Here is a 21,911-nt window from a genome sequence, read left to right on the forward strand (position 1 = left end):
TACTTTAACAATGTAGTTCGGATAATAATGTAATATTTTAATATAATAATATAGATTTTTAGTCTAATAATATAGACATTTTAGTCTAATAATATAGCTCGATTAATAATGTAAACTTTCAATACAATAATGTAGCTTATCACAACCATACAATCCAATGATCCAAGGGCTATGATTTGTGTTGTGTTTGACACTGAGAAGCTATTAGGACCCTAATATGCTCCTGTATTAGTATATGATAATGTTAATGCGCGGAGCGTTACACTTCAATTCATTGACACTATAGGTTAGACTTAACTCTACTAGAAAAATCATCAAATTAAAACAATTTATGATTAATTTCATAATATAAATAAAAAATCAATTATGTTGTATAATTTTTTCAATCGTTATATAACAACAACAACAACAAAAAAATCAGTTCTCTATACATTTTCATAAATAAAGTTGATACAAGCATAGTACTCCTACTATACATCTATTATTGAAGATGTATAGGAGGTCGATTTTTTTTTAATCCCGAGATAATTGAAAACATTATTAAAATTATGAATTGATTATTTAAAAAATTGCAAAATTGATAAATTTGACAATTTTTTCGGCAATGTGAACTATTTTTACATGTCAAATACTACTTCCACTTATTTATGTCGAACCATTATTTATTGAATGAGATATAAGAGAAATCAACATAAGAGATAAAGAAGAAAATATAATACTCCACCATATACATATGGTAGGTATTAGTAGGGAATAAAAGCGCCGCAGTGCTGGAAATTTGCTGGAGTTATATTTACCTAATATTATAGCCTCTATGTCGGTATTGAAAATAATGAAGATACTGAAAAATGTCAATTGTAATGAATGAAATTGTTGAAACTATAAGCATAACAACAATGACATGAATTTATTCTCTATCTCGACTTACACACAGTCTATCCACATTCATGGGCTAAATTAATATTTTAATTGTTTACCCTTTTATAGAGTTTTTATGTATAGTTATATAAAAATCTTTATCAATGATCGAATGAGAGTGATTAATTGCTAACTCTTCACTTAATTGCTAACTACAATTAATTTAAGGCCATAGGATTTTAGAAAGCGTGTGGTCTACAATTTGCCACGTGTAATTTTCATTTTTATTAATAAAATAAAAAGATAAAAAAAACGTCAAATTAGGGTTTTAGATGAAAATGTTAATATAGTGTTTCGGAAATATCAACACAATGCTTTGAGAATGTCAACACAATGCTTTAAGAATGTTAACCCATTGTTTATATTGACATATTTTATATAGTATGTTGACATTTCTGCTTTACGAAAAAATTGAAAAAATTTGAATTTTTTTTTCAAATTTTGACGTCGGGACATATGCATGTATGATATCGTTGGAATCCTTATAAAATTATCTTTAATTTGATATATGTTATATGAATTTAATGTTTTGGGATTTCTTTTAAAAGTTAGTTATAACTAAATATATAGTTAATTGACCTTAATACCCCTATTGATATTTTATAGAATTAATCATATGCCCTTATTGACGTTTTTTGTTGATCGTATTGACATTTCGTGGTTAATGATCCAGGCCCTTAATTTGAATATCTAATAGCTATTATTTAGTTATAGTTAGCAATTAGGTATTGAGTTAGCAATATAACACCCCAATGATCGAAATTATCTAAAAATACTTAGCATTTTGAAAATACAACACCTACTAGTAATATCTATTTATGCATTCTGATAATGACCGCGGCTGAATTATCGTATATTCGTATGTGAAGTTAATATACGTATATATGGAGTATTTCAAAACAATACAAAATTAAAGCAAAGCCTATATGTACATAAAAATGCAAGTTGCTAAATAAAAAATGGTATGAAAAGAATGTGTCGGTGTACATTGTTTGGTATCCCTTAGTCTAGTCTCACTCTCTCGTTTGGGCATCCCAATATTCCCTTTCGAATGTAGCTACAATTTTTATCAATTGGTCAATCACCCCTAAATATTTTATTATCGTGAATTCATATTCAATACTAAAATAGACTTTGGAAACATTATCGATAGTACTTTAGAAATTCTATTCACCATTTTTTACTGCAATGGTTATAAAATTTTGTTAAAGAAATGTATCTTCACAGGAATATTATTTTGACCAAACTATACAAAACTAAAGCTTGAATAAAAAAGTTAATAGTATGAAAAGGTATACTCATTGCACTCCATATTCTTAAGTTTGAACTTAGATCGAAACTGCACACTATTACATTGATTAAAGTCTTTATTTTCAATTTGAATTACAGTAGTCATTTAAATAAAATCAAGTTATTTGAAACTTCAGATCACATGAATGGACCCGATTTAAAAAAGATCTTAATTCAGATTAAATATACTAAGTTCTCTTAATAATATTTTACTGACATTAAACACTCTTATCCTCTGCCAGAAAAGGAAACAAACAACACAGAAAAAGGAAAAGAGAAAAAACAAAGCATTAAACAAACCTTTGTTAAGAGATTCTCTTCACGCCGAGATTAATGTTTTCTGCATTCTTTACCTTTGCTTTTTCTAAAGAGGGTTTGACAGTTCACAAGCCTTGCTCGGTGCAGGTGATTCTTTTTTTCACATTTTTTGTGCACACTTTTCCTTACCTTTGCTCAAGCTTTCTGCTTTATTTCCAATTTTCTTTACTTGAGGTGGGGTCGTTCCATCGATTGACATTGGCTCACTTCTACACCCTCACTTGATTTTCCCCTTCTTCAAAAGTTTCACTATTTAGGTGCCTTTCTTTTCTCTCCTGTTCATCTTTTTTTCCTGCTTTTTTTCTGTTTATAATACTGATTTTCTTGCAATAATGACACTTCTTTAACACACACACACACACACACCTTTCTTCTGTTGCACCTTCATTTCCATCCTTATCTCTTCCTAAATTTTGCGCTCTTCGATTTCTTCTAGCTACTGTTAGCTCAGATAGGTTGGTGTGTGGTGAGCTCTCTTTTTTTGTGTGGTTTTCCCTTTTTTTTCTCTCTTGAATTGCAGCACTTTTGAAGGTTATTGATCTGGGTATTTGCAGATTTGGGGCTTTTGCATTTGTTGCTTATTTTAATTTTTTCTAACTAAGTTTCTTTTTTTGTTTTTGTTGTTACCCTTTCTTGTGCAAACATTGAAGATTAGAAGAAGCAAGAAATGGCAGGCGGAGGTCCACCACCGAAGGCCGACGAGCCGGCGCCGCATCCGCCGAAAGATCAGCTTCCCAAAGTTTCCTACTGCATTACCAGCCCTCCTCCATGGCGTCAGTATCTCATGAATTTGCTGCTTTTGTCACGTTTTTAGCATATTCTGTTTTTAAATTTAGTATGGGTGGTTGGGGATTTGCTGTAGCCCTATTTTTATACTTTTTCTCTTTTAGCTTGAAGAATTCTTGGTGTATATTCTTTGAGTCAATTGTTTTCTGGGTTTTGGTAGAAAGTGTTTGCAGAATATTGGGTGGAGCCAGTTGCTCCAACACCTATTATTTCTGCTTCCTTGTTGATTGATTCTTGTGTGGCCAACTAGCATCAAATATTTTCTGATTCTGTGATTCCTTTTTCTCTTATTACCCCAGCTTGCTTTTACTAGATGCTTAATTTCTTACTCTGTTGTGTGTGGGATCTTTATTCATTTTCCTTAAACAGATGTTTGCACTTACTAATTGGGTTCCACCATATTATTTGCCTTTCCATTTAAAATTTGAAGTTTTAGAGTGCTATGCTGCATTTCACACGCACTTCACTATTGAAGTCTTGATTGTATACTCCGCAACTTGTCTAGCAGTGGTGTACCTAATTGATTTGTCATAAGATTCTCTAATTTCTTGAATTTAATCACCATTTAAGATTCAATACCCACTATCTTTCTGCAACAACCGGATGATATTTCTTTGCATGCACTGATATGGGCTGGAAATTTTCTCACTCTGTGTGGTTGATATTGTTCAGCGGAGGCGATCCTTCTTGGATTCCAGCATTATCTGGTGATGCTTGGCACGACGGTCATCATTCCCACTGCCCTGGTTCCTCAAATGGGTGGTGGAAATGTGAGGCATTTTTATGATCATTTCCAGTTATACTGCTGCTGTTTGGTTCTATTTGCAATGTAGTTAAGCTTGGCTTCTTTCAGGAGGAGAAAGCAAAAGTTATTCAGACGCTATTGTTCGTTGCGGGGTTAAACACACTGTTGCAAACGTGGTTTGGCACCAGATTACCTGTTGTAATCGGAGGTTCATACACGTTTGTCGCACCCACAATATCGATTATTCTGTCTGGTAGATGGGATGACCCTGATCCTGTATCGGTTCGTTTTCTTGATCCTGTTGCTGTTGCACCTTTGATCTTCTGAAGATGCATTGAGTCTTGTGTTCAAGCAGTGATTGTAATGCAAATTAATTTTTTAATTTTAGCAGTAGTATTTCCTTAATGTGGTTAACTTTAAATGGACATGCAGAGGTTCAAGAAGATCATGCGGGCAACACAGGGTGCACTTATTGTTGCTTCAACCATTCAAATTGTGCTAGGATTCAGTGGTCTATGGCGTAATGTTGCAAGGTGCAATACCTTTATCATACGCATTCTGCTTGATTTGTCCATGGTTGAAGTGCTTCAAGTGCTTTAATTAAACTTATAGTTGTAGCAGCCTGTCTGCTGACTGAAATATCTTTAAAACCGTAGCCATTTTTAAAGTCATTTCATTACTCTATGTCGTCCAAAAACCCTAATCGTATCTCTTCTTCTGACATGGTTTCTTTTTCTTCCTTTTTGGTGATGAGGAATGAGGTTCTTGTACAAGTTAGGTTTACTTTCAATACATACTCTGTGAAATTGATATAGAAGTCTATATCTACCATGTAATTTAATTGTGCCAATGTTTATGTGTTACTAATCCATTAATTTATTTGTTATCCAGATTTCTGAGTCCGCTCTCATCTGTACCTCTAGTTGCTCTTGCTGGTTTTGGGCTCTACGAGTTTGCTTTTCCTGGGGTGCGTGCAATTCCGTGCAGCTTCCCTCTCTTTCACACACCACACACAAAAGATGATATCCCTCTCACTCTCAAGGATGCTCTGCTAATACTTGCATCTTAGTGCTTTGTGATATTAACCCTTTCAATCTTGAATTTCATATTTTTCCTTGGTTTAATTAGGTTGCCAAATGCATTGAGATTGGGCTGCCAATGCTCATTGTCTTAGTTATCTTTTCTCAGGTAAAGTTTGAAAAACCAGTTAACTTTATTAGCCACATCTGTATATTATTGCAATATTCACTGACTTTATGCACTCTTGTAAAATCAATCGTATGTTTCCTGCAGTATTTGGTCCACTTTGTCAAACCAGGGAAGGATATCCTAGACCGCTTTGCCGTTTTATTCTCGGTGGTAGTTGTATGGATCTTTGCCCATATACTTACTGTAGGAGGGGCCTATAACGATAGCCCGCCAAAGACCCAAACAAGTTGCAGAACTGATCGTGCAGGACTCATTGATGCTGCTCCATGGTAGGTTTAGCAGTTATACTCAACATTAATGCTTATCGTGCTTATGCACCCAGTGCTCTAAAATGAATGATGTGATGTGAATAATATGATTGGGGATAGAAACATTGGATTAGGTACCTAAGTGTGAAAGATAAGGGAATGACTGAGGTTTGGGCACCATAGGGGACGGAGGGGGAGGTAGAAAGAGGGAGGACGAGGAACGAGATAATAGAAAGAAAAGTGAAAAGGAGCTTCCAAAAATTATACGGAAATAGACACCAAGTGTGTATTGTTTACTAGATGAACTAATGTTGTACTGTCTCGCATCTCATCTTAAAAATTTAATAGAGGATAGATTTTGACGGCAACATGGTCAAATGATAACTTTACTTTAGAGTTTCTACTTGAATGAGCTTCGTGGATGTCTTTACTGTTATGGAAGAAAATATGTGAGAGTTGTAATTAATGTTATACTAATGTGTATCTCACTATCTTGGGCTTGTTTATGCAGGATAAGAGTTCCTTATCCCTTCCAATGGGGAGCTCCGTCATTTGATGCTGGTGAAGCCTTTGCCATGATGATGGCTGCTTTTGTTGCTCTTGTAGAGGTTTGTTTTCATGCGAATCACTCTCACTTCGATGTGTTACTCTCATTCAGATTATGTGAGTTGGAGATCCCTATGTCATCTAAGATGTCAGAATATTCGCTTTAAATTTCTTTCCCAAAAGTGAAGTTATCTGTTTTTGATCTGTGACTCCTATTTTTGTTTTAAGATAACTCCATCTTTATGTTAAATGCAGTCAACTGGTGGATTCATTGCTGCAGCCAGATATGCGAGTGCAACTGCTACTCCGCCATCGATTCTCAGCCGTGGTGTTGGCTGGCAGGTAATCCTTGCACACTTGTTTCTCTTAACAGAGAGAGAGAGAGACTTATTGTCATCATACATATGCTGTACATGTGCCATTTTTCTACAGGGAATTGCCATCTTGTTATCTGGGTTGTTCGGAACTGGCAATGGGTCATCTGTATCCATGTAAGCACCTGATAATAAATTTGTGCAAAGTTTTTTTTTATTGTGATTGATTCAACCACAAAAGTTAACTGCCTCTCTCCATTTCTATGTAGTGAGAATGCTGGTCTATTAGCACTGACGCGTGTTGGAAGTCGAAGAGTAGTCCAGATATCTGCTGGATTCATGCTTTTCTTTTCTGTTCTTGGTAAAAACAGTTTCTTTTAGTGCTAATCTCATTCTTTCCCATGTCAATCTATGCCTTAATCTACAATTATCTTTTCTTCACAGGGAAATTTGGAGCAGTCTTCGCTTCAATTCCAGCACCTATTGTGGCTGCTCTGTACTGCCTCTTCTTTGCATACGTTGGTGCGTACACTCCATTGAGCTCATTCCTCATATTTATTGAATCTACAATATAGCTTAAATTTGGACTGCGAAATCTACACAGGTGCGGCTGGTGTGAGTTTCCTCCAGTTCTGCAACCTCAACAGTTTCCGAACAAAATTCATCTTAGGGTTCTCCATCTTCCTGGGATTCTCGATCCCCCAGTACTTCAACGAGTACACAGCTATACAGGGATTCGGTCCCGTTCACACCGGGGAGAGATGGGTATCAGCTTCAATTAAAACTCGTGTATATGTTCACACCTAATGGCATCTCCTTCGTTCGCTCATTTTGGTTGATCTTTTTTCCAGTTCAACGACATGATCAACGTGCCCTTCTCATCGGAAGCTTTCGTGGCGGGCATACTGGCATTCTTCTTGGACAACACCATGCACAGGAATCCGGAAGTAAGGAAAGACAGAGGCAAGCACTGGTGGGACAAGTTCCGCTCGTACAAGACCGACATGAGAAGTGATGAATTCTACTCCCTTCCCTTCAACTTGAACAAGTATTTCCCGTCTGTGTAACTACCTCTGCGCTCGATGGCGAGGGGTTTTCGTTGGAATCCGTGGTCGGTCGGTCGTCAAGTAGAAGTAAATGCTCTGTGACCACACCACTGTGTTTCTTTGACTTGTGCCTTTTGTAACCTGGTTATTGGGGAGATGAAATAGCCTGACATTTTGAAATGCCTTTAGATTATTTATTTGTATGTTTTTTCATGTCTCTTTTTGTTGTAAATTTATTGGTTATATATAAAGTAGCACAATGCAAATTTGCTGCTTTTAGATTTGAGTTTTTCAGTTTCTGTAATTTGAAAACTGAATTAATTAGCTGCAGAAAGACTAGAATCTTAAAAATTTAGCAGATGCTATAATTCATGAGTTGTGCATTTTTTTTTACCAAATTAACTTTCATAACTGTTACAGTACTTTAAATACGCTTCGTAAAGATTATTATTTCTATGTTGGTATAATGCTGTTTGTTGTGTTTTGAATTTTAATTCTTAACAATTTTGTTTTAGATTCAAGGGAACCAAGTAAAAAATGAATTATGACTCATTTTATATCATAGATGGAACATTTCTGTTAGTGCAAGAACTTTGCCATACTATCATTTTTAATCCATGACATTTGAAAATATTTTTTTAGGTCAATTAACTTTGGCTTAATATCATTTTTAATCCATAACATTTGAAAATATTTTTTGAGGTCAATTAACTTTGGCTTAATATCATTTGAGCTACTTATTCATTTTCTGAACATAAATACACTCATTGCCATGAAGTATAACTTAGTCTATTTACTCTCTCTTCTTTATTAAAATAATTTATTTCTCTTTTCTTTCTATGTTCTTCCTTCTTCCCTGCTAGAATGGCCACACGAACGAGAGATGCATCTCCTTCTGTACCTTAGCTGCGATCACATCTGAATCCTTCCTATTGGTGTGATAATCGACTTGGACTGGGACGATTGAGATGGGGAAGAAAAGAGAAGCGTGAAGGGGAAAAAGAAAGAGAGGGTAAATTAAATAATTTTAACGAAGAAGAGAGAACAAATTATTAAATTATCCTTCATGGACATAAGGGTATTTCTGTCAAAAAATAAAAAAGCAACTCAAATAATATTAAGTCGAAGTTGACGGATCCTAGAAAAATATTTTCTAATATTACAAATCAAAATGATAATTTGACAAAATTTGCTGACTAAAATAATATTCCCCCTATAATTTACCACAATATTACCACAATATTGAAAAGTTGGTAATTGAGTAGGAGTACAGAATTTGTACAGAATTTATATATCTATTTTGTAACTGCAAAGGAGGTAGATTAATTGTCAACTTTTCGAAGTGCTCTGAAATTTCAACATAAGTCATAGTTGGTGAGCTGGTGCATTATATAGCAGCTTTCATTTCATTTATTCCCCTCTTTTAAAAAAGATAATATAATTTTTCTATTATAGTTCGTCTATAAAAATTAGTACTGTAGATATTTATATGGAAACTTTTCACCACTTTCACTATTCTCCCTAAACTTTTTTCCTACTTTATTTACTGTATGTTAAAGAACTCAAAACTCATACTCCCTCCGTTCTATAGTAATGGAGACGTTTCTTTTCGGCACAAAAATTAAGAAAAATTGTGTTTGGTGAGTTAAGTAAAAGGAGAATAAAGTGGAAAATGAAAAAGGTAGAGAGATGATGAGAGAAAAAAGTAAGAGAGAGTAAAGTAGGTGTGAAAAAATATGTTGACTTTTACTAAAAATAGAAATAGTTTTATTACTATATATAAAATGTACCAAAATGACAAAATGACTCTATTACTATGAAATGGAGGGAGTATAATCTACAAATAAAATTATTTCTTTTGGATTAATACATTCCGTTTCAAGAACATAAATTTCAAAAACTACAACATCCAAGTCTAGAGCCCTACTTATTGTGTCTCACATCATGTGACAGCTACTAAAAATTCCCCTCTAGGTAGAGAAGACCAGAAGTAGTCAGTTTTGACCAAATTGAATGGTGATAATTTAGCTAACAATAAATCTATATAACCAAATTTTATACAACCAAATTCTTGTTTATTTGACAAAAAAATAGATTTATTTATGAATTTAATTAAAATATTAGATACATATATAGTACATGAAAAGTGCATAATATTGTGGTTATATATTTATGATTTTTTATAATTTTTTTATTTTTTTAGAATTATATATGTAACTAGTGCCTACTTTAATTCAAATTTTAAAAATAATAGAAAGAAAATTCAAATATAAATATAAAAAATGAGGTTAAAGGCTAATAAGTCTTTTTAACTTATCCACTTACTATATTTATAATTTTAATATGTAACTAATACATCAAATTATTAATATAACTTTAGCTAAGGTCAATTTATATTTTTTCTTTAATTTTAATTTACATCGTATTATGTAGTAAATTGTGTCAAACTGTCGATTGTTGATCATACTCCCTCCGTCCCACATAATTTGGAACACTTTAATCCGGTACAGATTTTAAGAAATCTAATGGTAAGTGAATTGAAAAAGTTGGTGGATGTGGGTCCTACTTTTAAAGTATTAGTTTTATAATAAAATGTGAATAGGAATAAGTTAGTGGAATATGAGGTCCACTAAAAAAAATGATAAGAGTGAAGTGTGTCAAATTATGTGGGACGACCCAAAATAGAATACTAGGTCAAATTATGTGGGACGGAGGGAGTATCAATTTTTGACTAAATTGAATACGCATAAGCTATTATAAATTCTAACATTCTCCAATCTCCTTGTAAAAGACATATTAACATTTCGATTTCAAGAATGACAAATCTCATCAATCACTTTTAAAGTAGTAGTACTTAGATAATAATTTATTTTTTAGTACTATATTAATAAAGATCACTTATATTTTTAAGATGTAGTACTAATACATGAGCTACTCTATTCTAATGTACAATGTACATTGTATTTTCTATTATGAAGGTGCACTAAGTGACTAAACAATCATAATACATTAAAGTGGCAACTGTTGTACTAGCCACATGAATTGTTTATCAATAGTTTAAAACGAATAAAGAACCGAGATTTGAGAAAAGTTATACCTAAAAGTGTTAGCAACACGATTAAATAATTATTGAAAAAATTATTAGTTTATATTATTAGCCTATAATTAACAGTAGTATGTCTGTTTTCCATATTCCTACTCCTCTTTCGCAAAGGGCACATGATAAAGGATTGAGATCTGCTGACCACTTATGTAGCATAATTCATTATAATAATTTTAATGGGTCAATTTTAATTTTAATTTTCTTTATTCTGGTACTCTTATTTTACTATGAAGTGATAATACACTGCATATATATGATTTGATACAGTAATGAGTAAATTAAATAGGTTACACACCCACACACAATTAATGTGAAAATAATCAATAATGTACGAATATTTAACACTAGAGTGTTGAACATATATCTATGTCACAACGTGTAATTATATAGGTCAATAGAAACTGTAGAAAATGAATAATACTACTACTCTACTACTGAATGATGATTGCCAATCCATGGACAGGTGAGGTTATACAAAGAGAATGTCACTTATTTTCATAATTAATTTTTATCAAATTATAAAAAGATATATGAAAAAATATCTATTTATGATAAGATGAAAACAGAGAAATTAAATATAGGCGTTGAAAATTGAGATGGGTTAAAATGTTATTAATGCAGTGGCAGTGAGAAGGGCCCAAAAAATAGATGTTTTGAAAAGAGTTGAATGCATGAAAATGAAAAGGAGTTTATTGCACACCACTCATTGGTTATTAATCAGAGCACAATACATTAGAAAAGCTGGAAAAGTAATTTGTGATTGGCCATTAAAACAACTCATATCATCCCTAATTCATATGCAACACATAAGCCCATATATTTGAAAAGTATAGGGGTATTTTAGTATTTTAACTATTAGATATGTAAAAAGGGGGAGATAGAATATTTGTATAAAATACGATTAATTTCCCTATATTTGTTTATACGATTAATTTCCCTATTTGTTTATTGGCAATAATATTTAACAATCTTTCTTAGAAGTAAATAACTACATTTCCACAAATTTATGACACAGGATACACCATAACTATGTGAAAAATAAGTGATCCTTCACTAAAAGTTAAATGTGGTGTTTTAATTTTTCTTCTTCTTATTCTTCTTTTAAAAGAAGATCAATATATTTATTCCTGGTAACTCAAATTTCTGATCTATTGATTAGAAGAAAAACGTCTTACCTACGGATCTGTACTTTATTGCTGGTGTTTGGATTCATTATAGTGTTAATCTTCTTGGATTCATTAACTTATGGTGTCACTTAGAATTCAAATTTATGATAGGTTCACATGCAAATATGTATCGCTAGGGAGTCAAAACGACAGACCAATCACTATCAAGAAATATTCAATAGTAGTACTCTAATAAATAAGTTTGAAAAATGGTATATATATTGATCAAGTCCCTCACCATTTCACTCGTTTCCATATTTGAATTTGTGTACCGCAAGATATGATGGATCTTGAAAATCAACGGCATTAATTGCATAATTGACAAGGTAGGAAAGAAATCATTTATTGGTAGCTCCTACTCTTTATTATTTTTATGTGATTTTCAATTTTTCACACACAATTATATCTATATAGTACATGTGATTTTCACACACTAGTACTATAAAACGCCCATTGTAATAATACACCGCCATTAATATTATTATTCGACTTATAATTAATTTAATTAGCTCAAAATGATAGTGTAATTGGTTTGCCGAGTAATTTTAAATGACAAGACCTAGCTCCAAAAAGTTGAGTATAATTAACTGACTACTTGATCGACAAAAACTAAAAAAGAAAACTAATTGTTATATATTTAAAGAGACATTCCAAAAACAATTAAGTAAAAGTAATAAAAACAAAATTAAAAGGTATAGGACCACTATGCCAAGAAATTGTGATTTTGACGTTGGTCTTTTATTTAGAGAGAGAAAACATTATTGATCTGTTATTCCTTATTTGTTTTCCCTGCATTACTCAACATCCAATAATAACACTCTTTTCCTACCTGGTTTGATTCTACATTCTTCATTATTGGAACTGCTCATTTTGTTTTTATATTTTTATTCCCCCTCTTCATTAGGAAAATAAAATTATAATCTCTTTGCATATTATTTAGTATGTCATGCTTTTATTTCTTGTCTGAGGGTGCAATTTTTTGTTCATTTTTTCCTCAAGGAAGGGTTCATGCTGTTTTCCAACTGAACACATTGAAACACCAACAAAAATATAAATTAAAATATCATTACATGCGATATTTGCATCTGCAGTAAGTAAACGATTTGACTAATTTTGACCTATAAGATTTTAACATTTTTATTATACTATAATCTCTATAAAGTGAGTGTCAATTTTCGCTAACAATATTATACCTATTTTTTTTCTCTCTCTTTTACTATGCTAATTTTCTATAAAAATATGGGAAGCTCACTATTAAAATTATTTTTTATTGATGGATAAAGTACTGGGATGTGATCAGATCAATAAGTGAAATTATGTCAAAATCAAAGCAAATCTCAGTCATTGGATCTTGTAATGTAACCGTTAGATTAATGACACATGACATCTAATAATGTAGATTATGTAGTATAATAATGTAGTTCGGCTAATAATATAACATGTATTATTGTAATAATGTAGATTGTGTACTAGTCTAATAATGTTGCTCGACTAATAATGTAATGCTTTTGTTATAGTAATAATGTAGCTCGAATATTATTATCACAATTATCCAATCTAAAGATTCAAGGACTGAGATCTACTTTAATTTTTGCAAGAATTTCACTTATTGAACATAATGCGCCCCTATATTAATACCATGCATGTGCCAACGATTCACGAATATAGTATATGCTTTCGGTAGGAGTCACGAGATGCATACCTCATTCGTCAATCCTTTGTATATTAATTTGAAATTAGTGTTTGGTGTCCTTATTCATTTTGGTGTAACAATTTAGCTATAATTAGGAGAATACATTTGGTTTGATAAAAAGTTGATGTTGTATTATTATGATGAAACTTGCTCCATCACACATACGAAAATTCGGTAATTAATAATCGAAGTAAAGCGAACTTTTAATTAAATAATTACAAAATCTTGTGCTAAAAAAAGTAGGGCCTCTGATTTATGTGCTCTTACTAAGATATTCAACTTTACAAATCACCCTGCCATTTTCCAAAATGAAAATTTGAAGACTAGTTTTCAACTTTCGATAGTAATGCAGGTAGGAAAGTGATCAATTGTTAATTACAACTAATTCAAGGTCATAAAATTTTAGAAAATGTGTGGTCTACAATTTGCCACGTGTAATTTTCGTTTTTATTAATAAAATAAAAAAAGACATAAAAAAAACTCCAAATTAAGGTTTTTGATGAAAATGTCGATATAGTGTTTAAAATATCAACACAATAATCTTTGAGAATGTCAGCACAATGCTTTAAGAATTTTAACCCATTGCTTATATTGACATTCTACATGTATTATATTGACATATTTTATATAGTATGTTTACATTTCTGCTATACGAAAAAATTAAAAAATTATATTTTTTTTTTCAAATTTTGACGCCGGAACATATGCAAGTAGGATATCGTTGGAATCCTTATGAAATTATCTTTAATTTGATAATATGTTATATGAATTTAAAGTTTTGGGATTTTTTTAAAAAGTTAGTTATAACTAAACATGTAGTTAATTGACATTACTATCCATATTGATATATTTTGGAATTAAATCCTATAGCTTTATTGACATTTTTCGTTGATCGTATTGACATTTAGGGATTAATGATCTAAGCCCTTAATTTGAATATCTAATGGCTACTCCCTCCGTTTCAGATAATTTGACCCAAGTATTCCATTTAGGACCGTCCCACATAATTTGTCCCACTTCACTTTTACCATTTTTGGTAGTGGACCCCATATTCCACTAACTCATTCATACTCACATTTTATTATAAAACTAATACTCCGTACTTTAAAAGTAGGACTCATATCTCACCAGCTTTTTCAACTCACTTTCTATTAGATTTCTTAAAATCCGTGCCGAGTCAAAGTGTTCCAAATTATCTGGGACGGAGAGAGTATTATTTATTTATAGTTAGCAATTAAGTTATGAGTTATAAATATAACACTCCCCAATGCAAATATTCTCAAAATTCACTATTTGAAGTATTTCTAAAACTAAACTCTGTGCTGATTCAAATTTCAAAGAGGAAATATGTAAGTAAATCTATTAAAACTTCGGATATAAATTCTGAATCATAAATTAATTAGGCTGAATAATAATTCGAATTGTTGACCAATAAAACCTTTTTTTTTCTCTAATAAAAAAGAAAAATTTCGAATTAAGTAAAAATAAGTTGTAGAATAAATGTAAAAAAATAACTGAAAAAAGTCCATGCCTCCATGTAAAAAATAGTTGTGGGGTTACTTTTGTGTTCCATAAATGGGAAGCAAAATTTGTATTAAAGTCAGTGAAAATAGAGTAGTGTCACCAATAATTGGAAATGGTAGTATTAATCCTGATAATGGCAGGAACATATTGTTATAGATGGCAAAATATTCAGACAAAACACCAGCATTTAATTTACAATTATTTTAGTATGTGATGATAATGATAGAATAAGGGTAAATGAGTGCCCAAAACATTCACACGCGACAACTACTTATTACTCATGTGTGGATTTTATTGCATGCTGTGTTCGTGTTTTGGACCCTACAAATAAAAAGCTTATCTTCGAGAGAGATAGATCAAATTTTTTACATTGGCACTGATAAAATTTTGGGATATTCCCATCCTTAAGCAATTAAAATGTGACATCATCAACTATTGATATTCAAAACTTTGAAATTGAAAAAGAAAAAACAAAGTGGAATATAGGAAGATTTTGCCACATTTAATCCAATTTCACGCACAATTTGCAATACTTCATTTTTCACACATTTGTCGGTTCTTTCGACGTCAAGTTGAGTTTCTATTTCTCATTTTCCAGTTATTTCTAGTTATCTCTTTCTTAGCCCTTACTGCCTGCATCGTATATGCTTGCAGTAATATCTAACATAAAAAAAATACTACCCCCAAACTTTGAATAGAATAGACCCTCAAACATCAAAATCTTGGCTAAGGTATTATTTTACCTCTTTTGACACATAAAAACCATTTAGTTAGGAGTATATTTTATAGTGATATTATAAGTTCATAGCATGTTGATATTAAATATTATATCCGTTGTACTTGTTCATAACCGGTGTACTATAGTTTTTTAGACAAAGAATATTATGATTAATATGTACACGTGATCTTTATTCCGTTGCTTTCTGCAAACCAACTAGTTGGTAAAAGAGTTTTGTATTGTTCTATCGAGCAATAGATGACTCCATCATCAGATTAAAAAAGGATCTTGCTAACGTTATATTACAACATAAAAGATCATTTTACCTTTTCTTTCGCGGTCTTAATTAGAGTACCTTTTTTTCACAAAAAATATTTTCCCCTTTTGGGTTTTGTTAATAATGGAGTAGTTTTTATGCAATACATATAGTAGTACAAACTAAAAAAAATGTAGCTAATCATTGTAATTAAAAAAGAGTAAAATTTCATAGATATTCTACTGCAAGGTAAGAAGCATCCTCAATTTCCGATAAAGTTAAACTCCTTTTACTTTTACTAAAAGAATTGATCCTACTTCGCCTTTTGTCATCAGATATATAGTACTGAGGTAAATAAAGCTTCACCTCTCCCTTTATACACGACCTGCTTTTTTATTACTCCCTCCGTTCCCTAATATTCATCGCCATTTGACTAACACGAGTTTTAAGAAATGTAATAGAAAATAAATTAAAAAAGTTAGTGATACGTGAGTTCTACTTTTATATATGAATTTTATAATAAAATATGAGTGAGAATGAGTCAGTGGAATGTGACAAAAAAACTCGTGTTAGTCAAATGGCGATGAATATTAGAGAACGGAGGGAGTAATAAAAAAGCAGGTTGTGTATAAAGGGAGAGGTGAAGCTTTATTTACCTCAGTACTATATAGCTTTATGTCCACTATCAAAAATGATAAAAGTGAAAGGTGAGAAATTTTTAGGGATGGACCAAAATAGAGATAAGCGGTAAATTTTCAGGAACAAAAGAAGTAGTAATAAATTACGTATTCGAAGTAACTTTTGCATAGAGAAAAATATTAATATATGCATCAAAACTTCTACATTTATACTATATAACAAATCTAAAATTGTTAGTTGAATTGAGGACCATTTACTTAGCATTAAATATTGCAATATTCAACTAAAAAATACTACTATACTATAAGCAGGAGTAGTATTTGCAAAAGGGAATCTCATCGAGAAAAAGTCATTCTCCATTACTTGTCATAATAAAATGAGGTGGGTGTGGCTATAAAGATGGTGGTGCAGCAACAATAAAAACTCTCCTTTTCTTCTTCCTGTGTCAAACATTATCATCACCCCCAAAACACGCAGCAAAACACACACAGTTCAGAAAAAGAATAGGAATGGGGAACTGCCAAGCTGTTGATAATGCAACCCTAGTTATCCAACACCCAAACGGCAGAGTTGATAAGCATTTTTTCCCCGTCTCCGCCGCAGAAATCATGAAGATGAACCCCGGCCACTACGTCGCCCTCCTCCTCACCACCACCCTCTACTCCTCCAACACTAGTAGTAGTACCCAGCCTCTTCGTGTCACGCGCATCAAACTTCTTAGGCATACCGATTCTCTCCTTCTTGGCCATGTTTACCGCCTTCTCACCTCCCAAGGTTGCTTCCTTTTTTCTCTTTCTCTCTTATATATATTTGTTCAAAACTTTTTTTGTTATTTTTTCAGAGGTGATGAAGGGATTATTGGCAAAAAAGCAAGCCAAGATGCACCAGAAAAATGGAAATGTTGCAGAAATAAATACTAATATTTCAGATTGTGAAGCGTTGGGAAGGAAAAAAGATGATGTGAACAAGAATACGAGTACTAATAATCAGGTAAATATTTTTTCTTTTTTACAAGATTATAACTCTTTTTTTTTTTTTTTTTTTTTTTTTTTTTTTTTTTTTTTTTTTTTCCTGTGACAAAGTACTGTTGAGATTCTGTAAAACAACAAAAAGGAATAAATTATTTCTTAATTATGCAAATATAATGATTTCAGAATCTTGAGATCTTGAACTGGCCTGCTTGAGTTATTATTACTACTATTATTCCTCCATCAATAATTTTTAGCGCGTGTGAGAGCTAAAACTAGTCACACACTTTATTGAAATATAAATTCTATAATTTGTGACAGCTATGAAAATTGAGAGGATAACAGAGGACTTTTCCTGGCCATACATCTTGTAATGTAAAATATCTCTCATATTTTTATCTCATGATCAGTGGATAAATGTCGATTTCAGGAAAGGCACAGGTCGAGAAGTAACACACAAGTTAACTCTGTGGCATCCAAATCCAGAGCATGGCACCCAGCACTAATGAGCATCTCTGAGGCTGGAAGATGATTCTTCTTTTCTTTTATTTTATTTAGTTATTTATCTTTTCTGAGCATGTATTAATTAGATCGAGATTTCTGCAAAGTCCTTAGTATAGAAAAAAATTGTGAAAAGGGCATCTCAATCTGAAAAGGCAGAGATCCAGATGAGAACATGTTCTGTGTTATGCAAACACTCAAAATTGAACATTATTATTAGCTAAATTATAGACCCCTCTTTCTGTTTTTAATTTAAATCATCACATGTTTTTGGGAGAAATATGGAGTTCTAATTTCTATATTGCAGTTTGCAATGGGTGGTATGTGAAACCAAGAACGATTATTAAGTTATGTTGACAGATTTTAACAATTATTACAGACAAAACGATTTAAAAGTTGCATTAAATATGTACTACCATATGTTTCATTTATTACTTAATTAATGAATTTTATCATTTTAACTACTAGAATTGGCCCCTGATTAAAATCTCTTATTTTACTCACCTCCTAATAAATTGGATATCTCGCTCTTGCAGTCTTGCTTATAAAACCATTTTTTATAGAGAATTATAGAGTAATATCAATCTTTAAATCGGTGTAATTTTCAATTTTCCACCCTAATTTGAATAAGTAAGAAGCCCAGTAAAAAAAGAGCACAAATCTACCCCTCCTTTTTACCGCCGCCCGCCTCCTCCTCCATCACCGCGTTTGTGAAGAAGTGGGCTAAATCTCGTTTTTCAACTCAACTCAACTCAACTCAAGGTAATAATTTTCGATTAATTTGTAACTATTTCAAAAGATTGTTACTGGTAATTTGTGCCGATACATGTACATAAATTTCTGGTGTTGCTAGTAGTGTACTGCTCAATTTCTGGAATACGGTGTCGTTTGTTGTAATTGTTGAACTCGTGCACTGCCTTTTTTTGTTGGGATGGATAGGCATTGCATTCTTTTGCAGTCTCATAGGGTTCAATTGCAGTGCAGTTGTGTTTTTGCAACATCACAGTTGCTTTGTGTTTATTTTTTTTTTTTTTTTTTTTTTTTTTTATCAAATAAAGCATGTGAATATTCATGGATTCGTGAAGATATTTAGTGTGATGATCTCTATACAGTTGCAAGGCTAATATATTGGTATTGAATCATTTCCTTAATTGGGGGTTTTATTAACATCTTAAACTAATTTTGCTAGCAGCCTGCGGCTAATTTTGTGTGATTTTTTATTAATTTGTGCAACTTTTGCTGCATTACTTCAATAGATGCAGCTGAACGAGACTACAGTTCAAAAACGAAGGAAGGAGAAATTGAGGCAGATGAATACAAGAGAAGATGTTGACAAAGCAGCTGTAGCCCAAGTCCACAAGTATATTGCTCGGTTTTGGTACCAAGCGGGCTTACCATTCAACTTGATTCAGTCGCAGTACTTTAAAGATATGGTCGAAGCAATTGGTGCCTATGGCAAACATCTGCCTGCTCCGAGCTTTCATGGCATTCGAGGTCCACTTTTAAGCAAAGAGTTAGAGTATACTGATTCATTGGTGAAGCCTAAGAAGAAAGAATGGAGTAGGCATGGTTGCACTATTATGTTAGATGGATGGACTGATCAGAGGCAGAGGACTATTATTAATGTTTTAGTTAGTTCTATCCGTGGAACAATATTTGTGAAGTCTATTGATGCAACATGCTTTGTCAAGACGGAGAAAAAATTATTTAAGCTGCTTGATTCGCTTGTAGATGAGATTGGCGAAGAACATGTTGTCCGAGTAGTAACGGACAATGGGAGTAATTATGTAGCAGCCGGGAAGATGTTGATGGAAAAGAGAAAACATCTTTATTGGACTCCGTGTGCAGCTCAATGCATAAACCTCATGCTTGAAGACATTGGTAAGCTTCCTTTGATTAAAGAAACAATTCAAAAGGGTATAAGTCTTGTTGGCTATATTCATAGCCATACTTTTACCTTAAATTTGTTGGAAACTTTCACAAACAAGAAGGAATTGATGAGGCCAGCGGTCACTCGGTTTGCTACATCATTTCTAACATTAGAAAGGATTCATGAGGAAAAAGACAATCTTAGGAGAATGTTTACTAGCGTTGAGTGGGTGCAAAATACGCTATCGAAGGATGCTAAGGGGAGGGAAGTAACCGAGATTGTTATGATGACTTCTTTCTGGGAGAATGTGGTATACATTCTCAAAGTCATGGAACCCCTTGTACGAGTTCTTCGATTGGTGGTTGGTGAAAAGAAATTAGCAATTGGCTACATATATGAGGCGATGGAGAAAGCAAAAGAAACAATCGGAGGGTCTTTTGAAAACAATGAACAAAGATATGGAGATATTTTCAAGATCATCGATGATAGATGGAATTGTCAACTCCATAGTCCATTGCATGCGGCTGGTCACATTTTGAATCCGGCCATCTACTATGATAACAAGGGATTGGAATTTGATTTCAAGGTAACTAAAGGGTTACATGATTGCATCGATAGATTGGTACCAACCGAAGAAGACCGGAACAAGATACTTCGAGAGTTGAGTATTTACGAAAAGGGTGAAGACTTGTTTGGTATTGAACTTGCACAGCGACTAAGGAAGGACATGGACCCAGGTGAGATATTTAAAACTTAGTCCATTCAAGTCTCTGAATTCTAATTTCTAATTTAGTAGGTTTGTATCATTTGGCTTTGTAGCTCAATGGTGGGAGTCGTTTGGCGCCTCAGCTCCGACTTTGCAACAACTTGCTATCAAGATCTTAGGCTCAAAATGTAGTGCTTTTGGGTGTGAACGCAGTCGGACTGTATTTGAGAAGGTAATTGATTCAATTCATTTTTAAAATACATATTAGATTTTCAGTTCTAAATTTATAATATATTACTATTTATAACTAACATACATATAATTATAATTATGTTGCAGCTTCATTCAAAAAAGAGAAACAGTCTTGAGCATCAGAAGATACATGATTCGGTTTATGTGAAATATAACCAAAAATTGCATGAGAGGTACAAACACATAGATACAAGCGATCCTATTATGCTCAATGACATTGATGAGTGTAATGAGTGGTTAGTTGGAGAGATGGAAGATGTGGATGGTGTTGGTCGTGATTTGGTTTTGAATGAAGATTCACGTGATTGGGACACTGTCAACGACGCTTTTGGAGCCGGAGAGCCTAGAACACCTACTAGGTCTAAAAAAAGAAAAGAATCTCCTACATTATCAAGTTGTGTTAGAGGTTCTAAAAAGGACACAAGAGCTGCATCCACATCTAGAAAAGGGAAATGCAAGTTGGCGATGCTGGTTGAAGAGAGAGAGCTCGTAGATGTAGAATCAGAAGACAGAGAATCTGAGCAAGAACATGCTGGAAATATTGATGTGCCCAACTGTGATGAGGAAGAAGGATCTTCTTCGTTGGATGCCAATGACGATGTGGATGAGGATGAGGATGACTATGTTGGGGAGGATTTTGGTGGAGACGAACTATATATCGTATGATATCTTTAGATTTTAATTGTCGAGCTAAGACTTTTAATTATTAGACATATTACGGTGTTATGCTTTATTTATTTATCTATCTATTGGTGTTGGGATCACTTTTCTTGCTTCGGAATTGACCTTGTTCAAAATGCACAAAATGGATCATTAAAAAGTTACAAATGGATCTCATTTTATGGAAATAAAATTATTGCATTCCATCATTCTTTACGAAAAAAAAATAATGACTTTAATTCCAACTTTCCTAATATATCTTCTACTACCATACTAATATAAAAATAATAAAGTTCAACTTTTCCAAATTTCATTAATTTTTAAATTTAATATAATAGAAATAAGATAAAAAGAGTAATAAAATTTATCTAGATATTTTCTACTTATTGCTATGTATTTATTTTACAAATTAAGTTTGTATAAGTATGAATTCGT

At 32.5% G+C, this 21,911-nt stretch overlaps 3 protein-coding genes across 5 annotated transcripts; all 3 read left to right on the forward strand.

Moving 5' to 3' along the window:
- Positions 1–2,678: 2,678 nt before the first annotated feature.
- LOC125205446 (nucleobase-ascorbate transporter 6-like) lies at positions 2,679–7,699 on the forward strand. Of its 3 annotated transcripts, none has more exons than XM_048104380.1 (15): positions 2,679–2,783; positions 3,177–3,299; positions 3,985–4,082; positions 4,166–4,339; positions 4,490–4,590; positions 4,949–5,024; positions 5,186–5,245; positions 5,351–5,535; positions 6,026–6,122; positions 6,316–6,402; positions 6,493–6,551; positions 6,644–6,735; positions 6,819–6,896; positions 6,979–7,139; positions 7,226–7,699. In XM_048104380.1, the coding sequence occupies exons 2-15, from the start codon at positions 3,194–3,196 to the stop codon at positions 7,439–7,441; spliced, it is 1,590 nt and encodes a 529-aa protein (XP_047960337.1). In that variant the 5' UTR covers positions 2,679–2,783; positions 3,177–3,193; the 3' UTR covers positions 7,442–7,699. The 3 variants fall into 3 exon arrangements, with proteins under 3 accessions (XP_047960337.1, XP_047960336.1, XP_047960335.1); XM_048104379.1 differs by lacking the exon at positions 2,679–2,783 and adding an exon at positions 2,824–2,981; XM_048104378.1 differs by lacking the exon at positions 2,679–2,783 and adding an exon at positions 2,826–2,992.
- Positions 7,700–16,883: 9,184 nt separating this feature from the next.
- On the forward strand, positions 16,884–18,213 carry LOC125203926. The gene is made up of 3 exons (XM_048102442.1): positions 16,884–17,293; positions 17,361–17,509; positions 17,918–18,213. Exons 1-3 carry the CDS (start codon positions 17,029–17,031, stop codon positions 18,017–18,019), a joined length of 516 nt encoding a protein of 171 aa, XP_047958399.1. The 5' UTR covers positions 16,884–17,028; the 3' UTR covers positions 18,020–18,213.
- Positions 18,214–18,597: 384 nt separating this feature from the next.
- On the forward strand, positions 18,598–21,549 carry LOC125204718. Its single transcript, XM_048103433.1, has 4 exons — positions 18,598–18,750; positions 19,245–20,595; positions 20,678–20,796; positions 20,904–21,549. The coding sequence occupies exons 2-4, from the start codon at positions 19,245–19,247 to the stop codon at positions 21,480–21,482; spliced, it is 2,049 nt and encodes a 682-aa protein (XP_047959390.1). The 5' UTR covers positions 18,598–18,750; the 3' UTR covers positions 21,483–21,549.
- Positions 21,550–21,911: the final 362 nt, after the last annotated feature.

This window comes from Salvia hispanica, chromosome 2 (genome assembly GCF_023119035.1).
Source record: "Salvia hispanica cultivar TCC Black 2014 chromosome 2, UniMelb_Shisp_WGS_1.0, whole genome shotgun sequence".
Taxonomy (NCBI): domain Eukaryota; kingdom Viridiplantae; phylum Streptophyta; class Magnoliopsida; order Lamiales; family Lamiaceae; genus Salvia; species Salvia hispanica.

Coding starts and splice junctions, on each gene's coding strand:
- LOC125203926 (XM_048102442.1), top strand. CDS start 17,029: ATGGGGAACTGCCAAGCTGTTGATAATGCAACCCTAGTTATCCAACAC. Junction 17,294..17,360: donor CCGCCTTCTCACCTCCCAAG/GTTGCTTCCTTT, acceptor TTATTTTTTCAG/AGGTGATGAAGGGATTATTG. Junction 17,510..17,917: donor ATACGAGTACTAATAATCAG/GTAAATATTTTT, acceptor TGTCGATTTCAG/GAAAGGCACAGGTCGAGAAG.
- LOC125204718 (XM_048103433.1), top strand. CDS start 19,245: ATGCAGCTGAACGAGACTACAGTTCAAAAACGAAGGAAGGAGAAATTG. Junction 20,596..20,677: donor AAGGAAGGACATGGACCCAG/GTGAGATATTTA, acceptor TTGGCTTTGTAG/CTCAATGGTGGGAGTCGTTT. Junction 20,797..20,903: donor GTCGGACTGTATTTGAGAAG/GTAATTGATTCA, acceptor ATTATGTTGCAG/CTTCATTCAAAAAAGAGAAA.
- LOC125205446 (XM_048104380.1), top strand. CDS start 3,194: ATGGCAGGCGGAGGTCCACCACCGAAGGCCGACGAGCCGGCGCCGCAT. Junction 4,083..4,165: donor CTCAAATGGGTGGTGGAAAT/GTGAGGCATTTT, acceptor GGCTTCTTTCAG/GAGGAGAAAGCAAAAGTTAT. Junction 4,591..4,948: donor CTATGGCGTAATGTTGCAAG/GTGCAATACCTT, acceptor TTTGTTATCCAG/ATTTCTGAGTCCGCTCTCAT.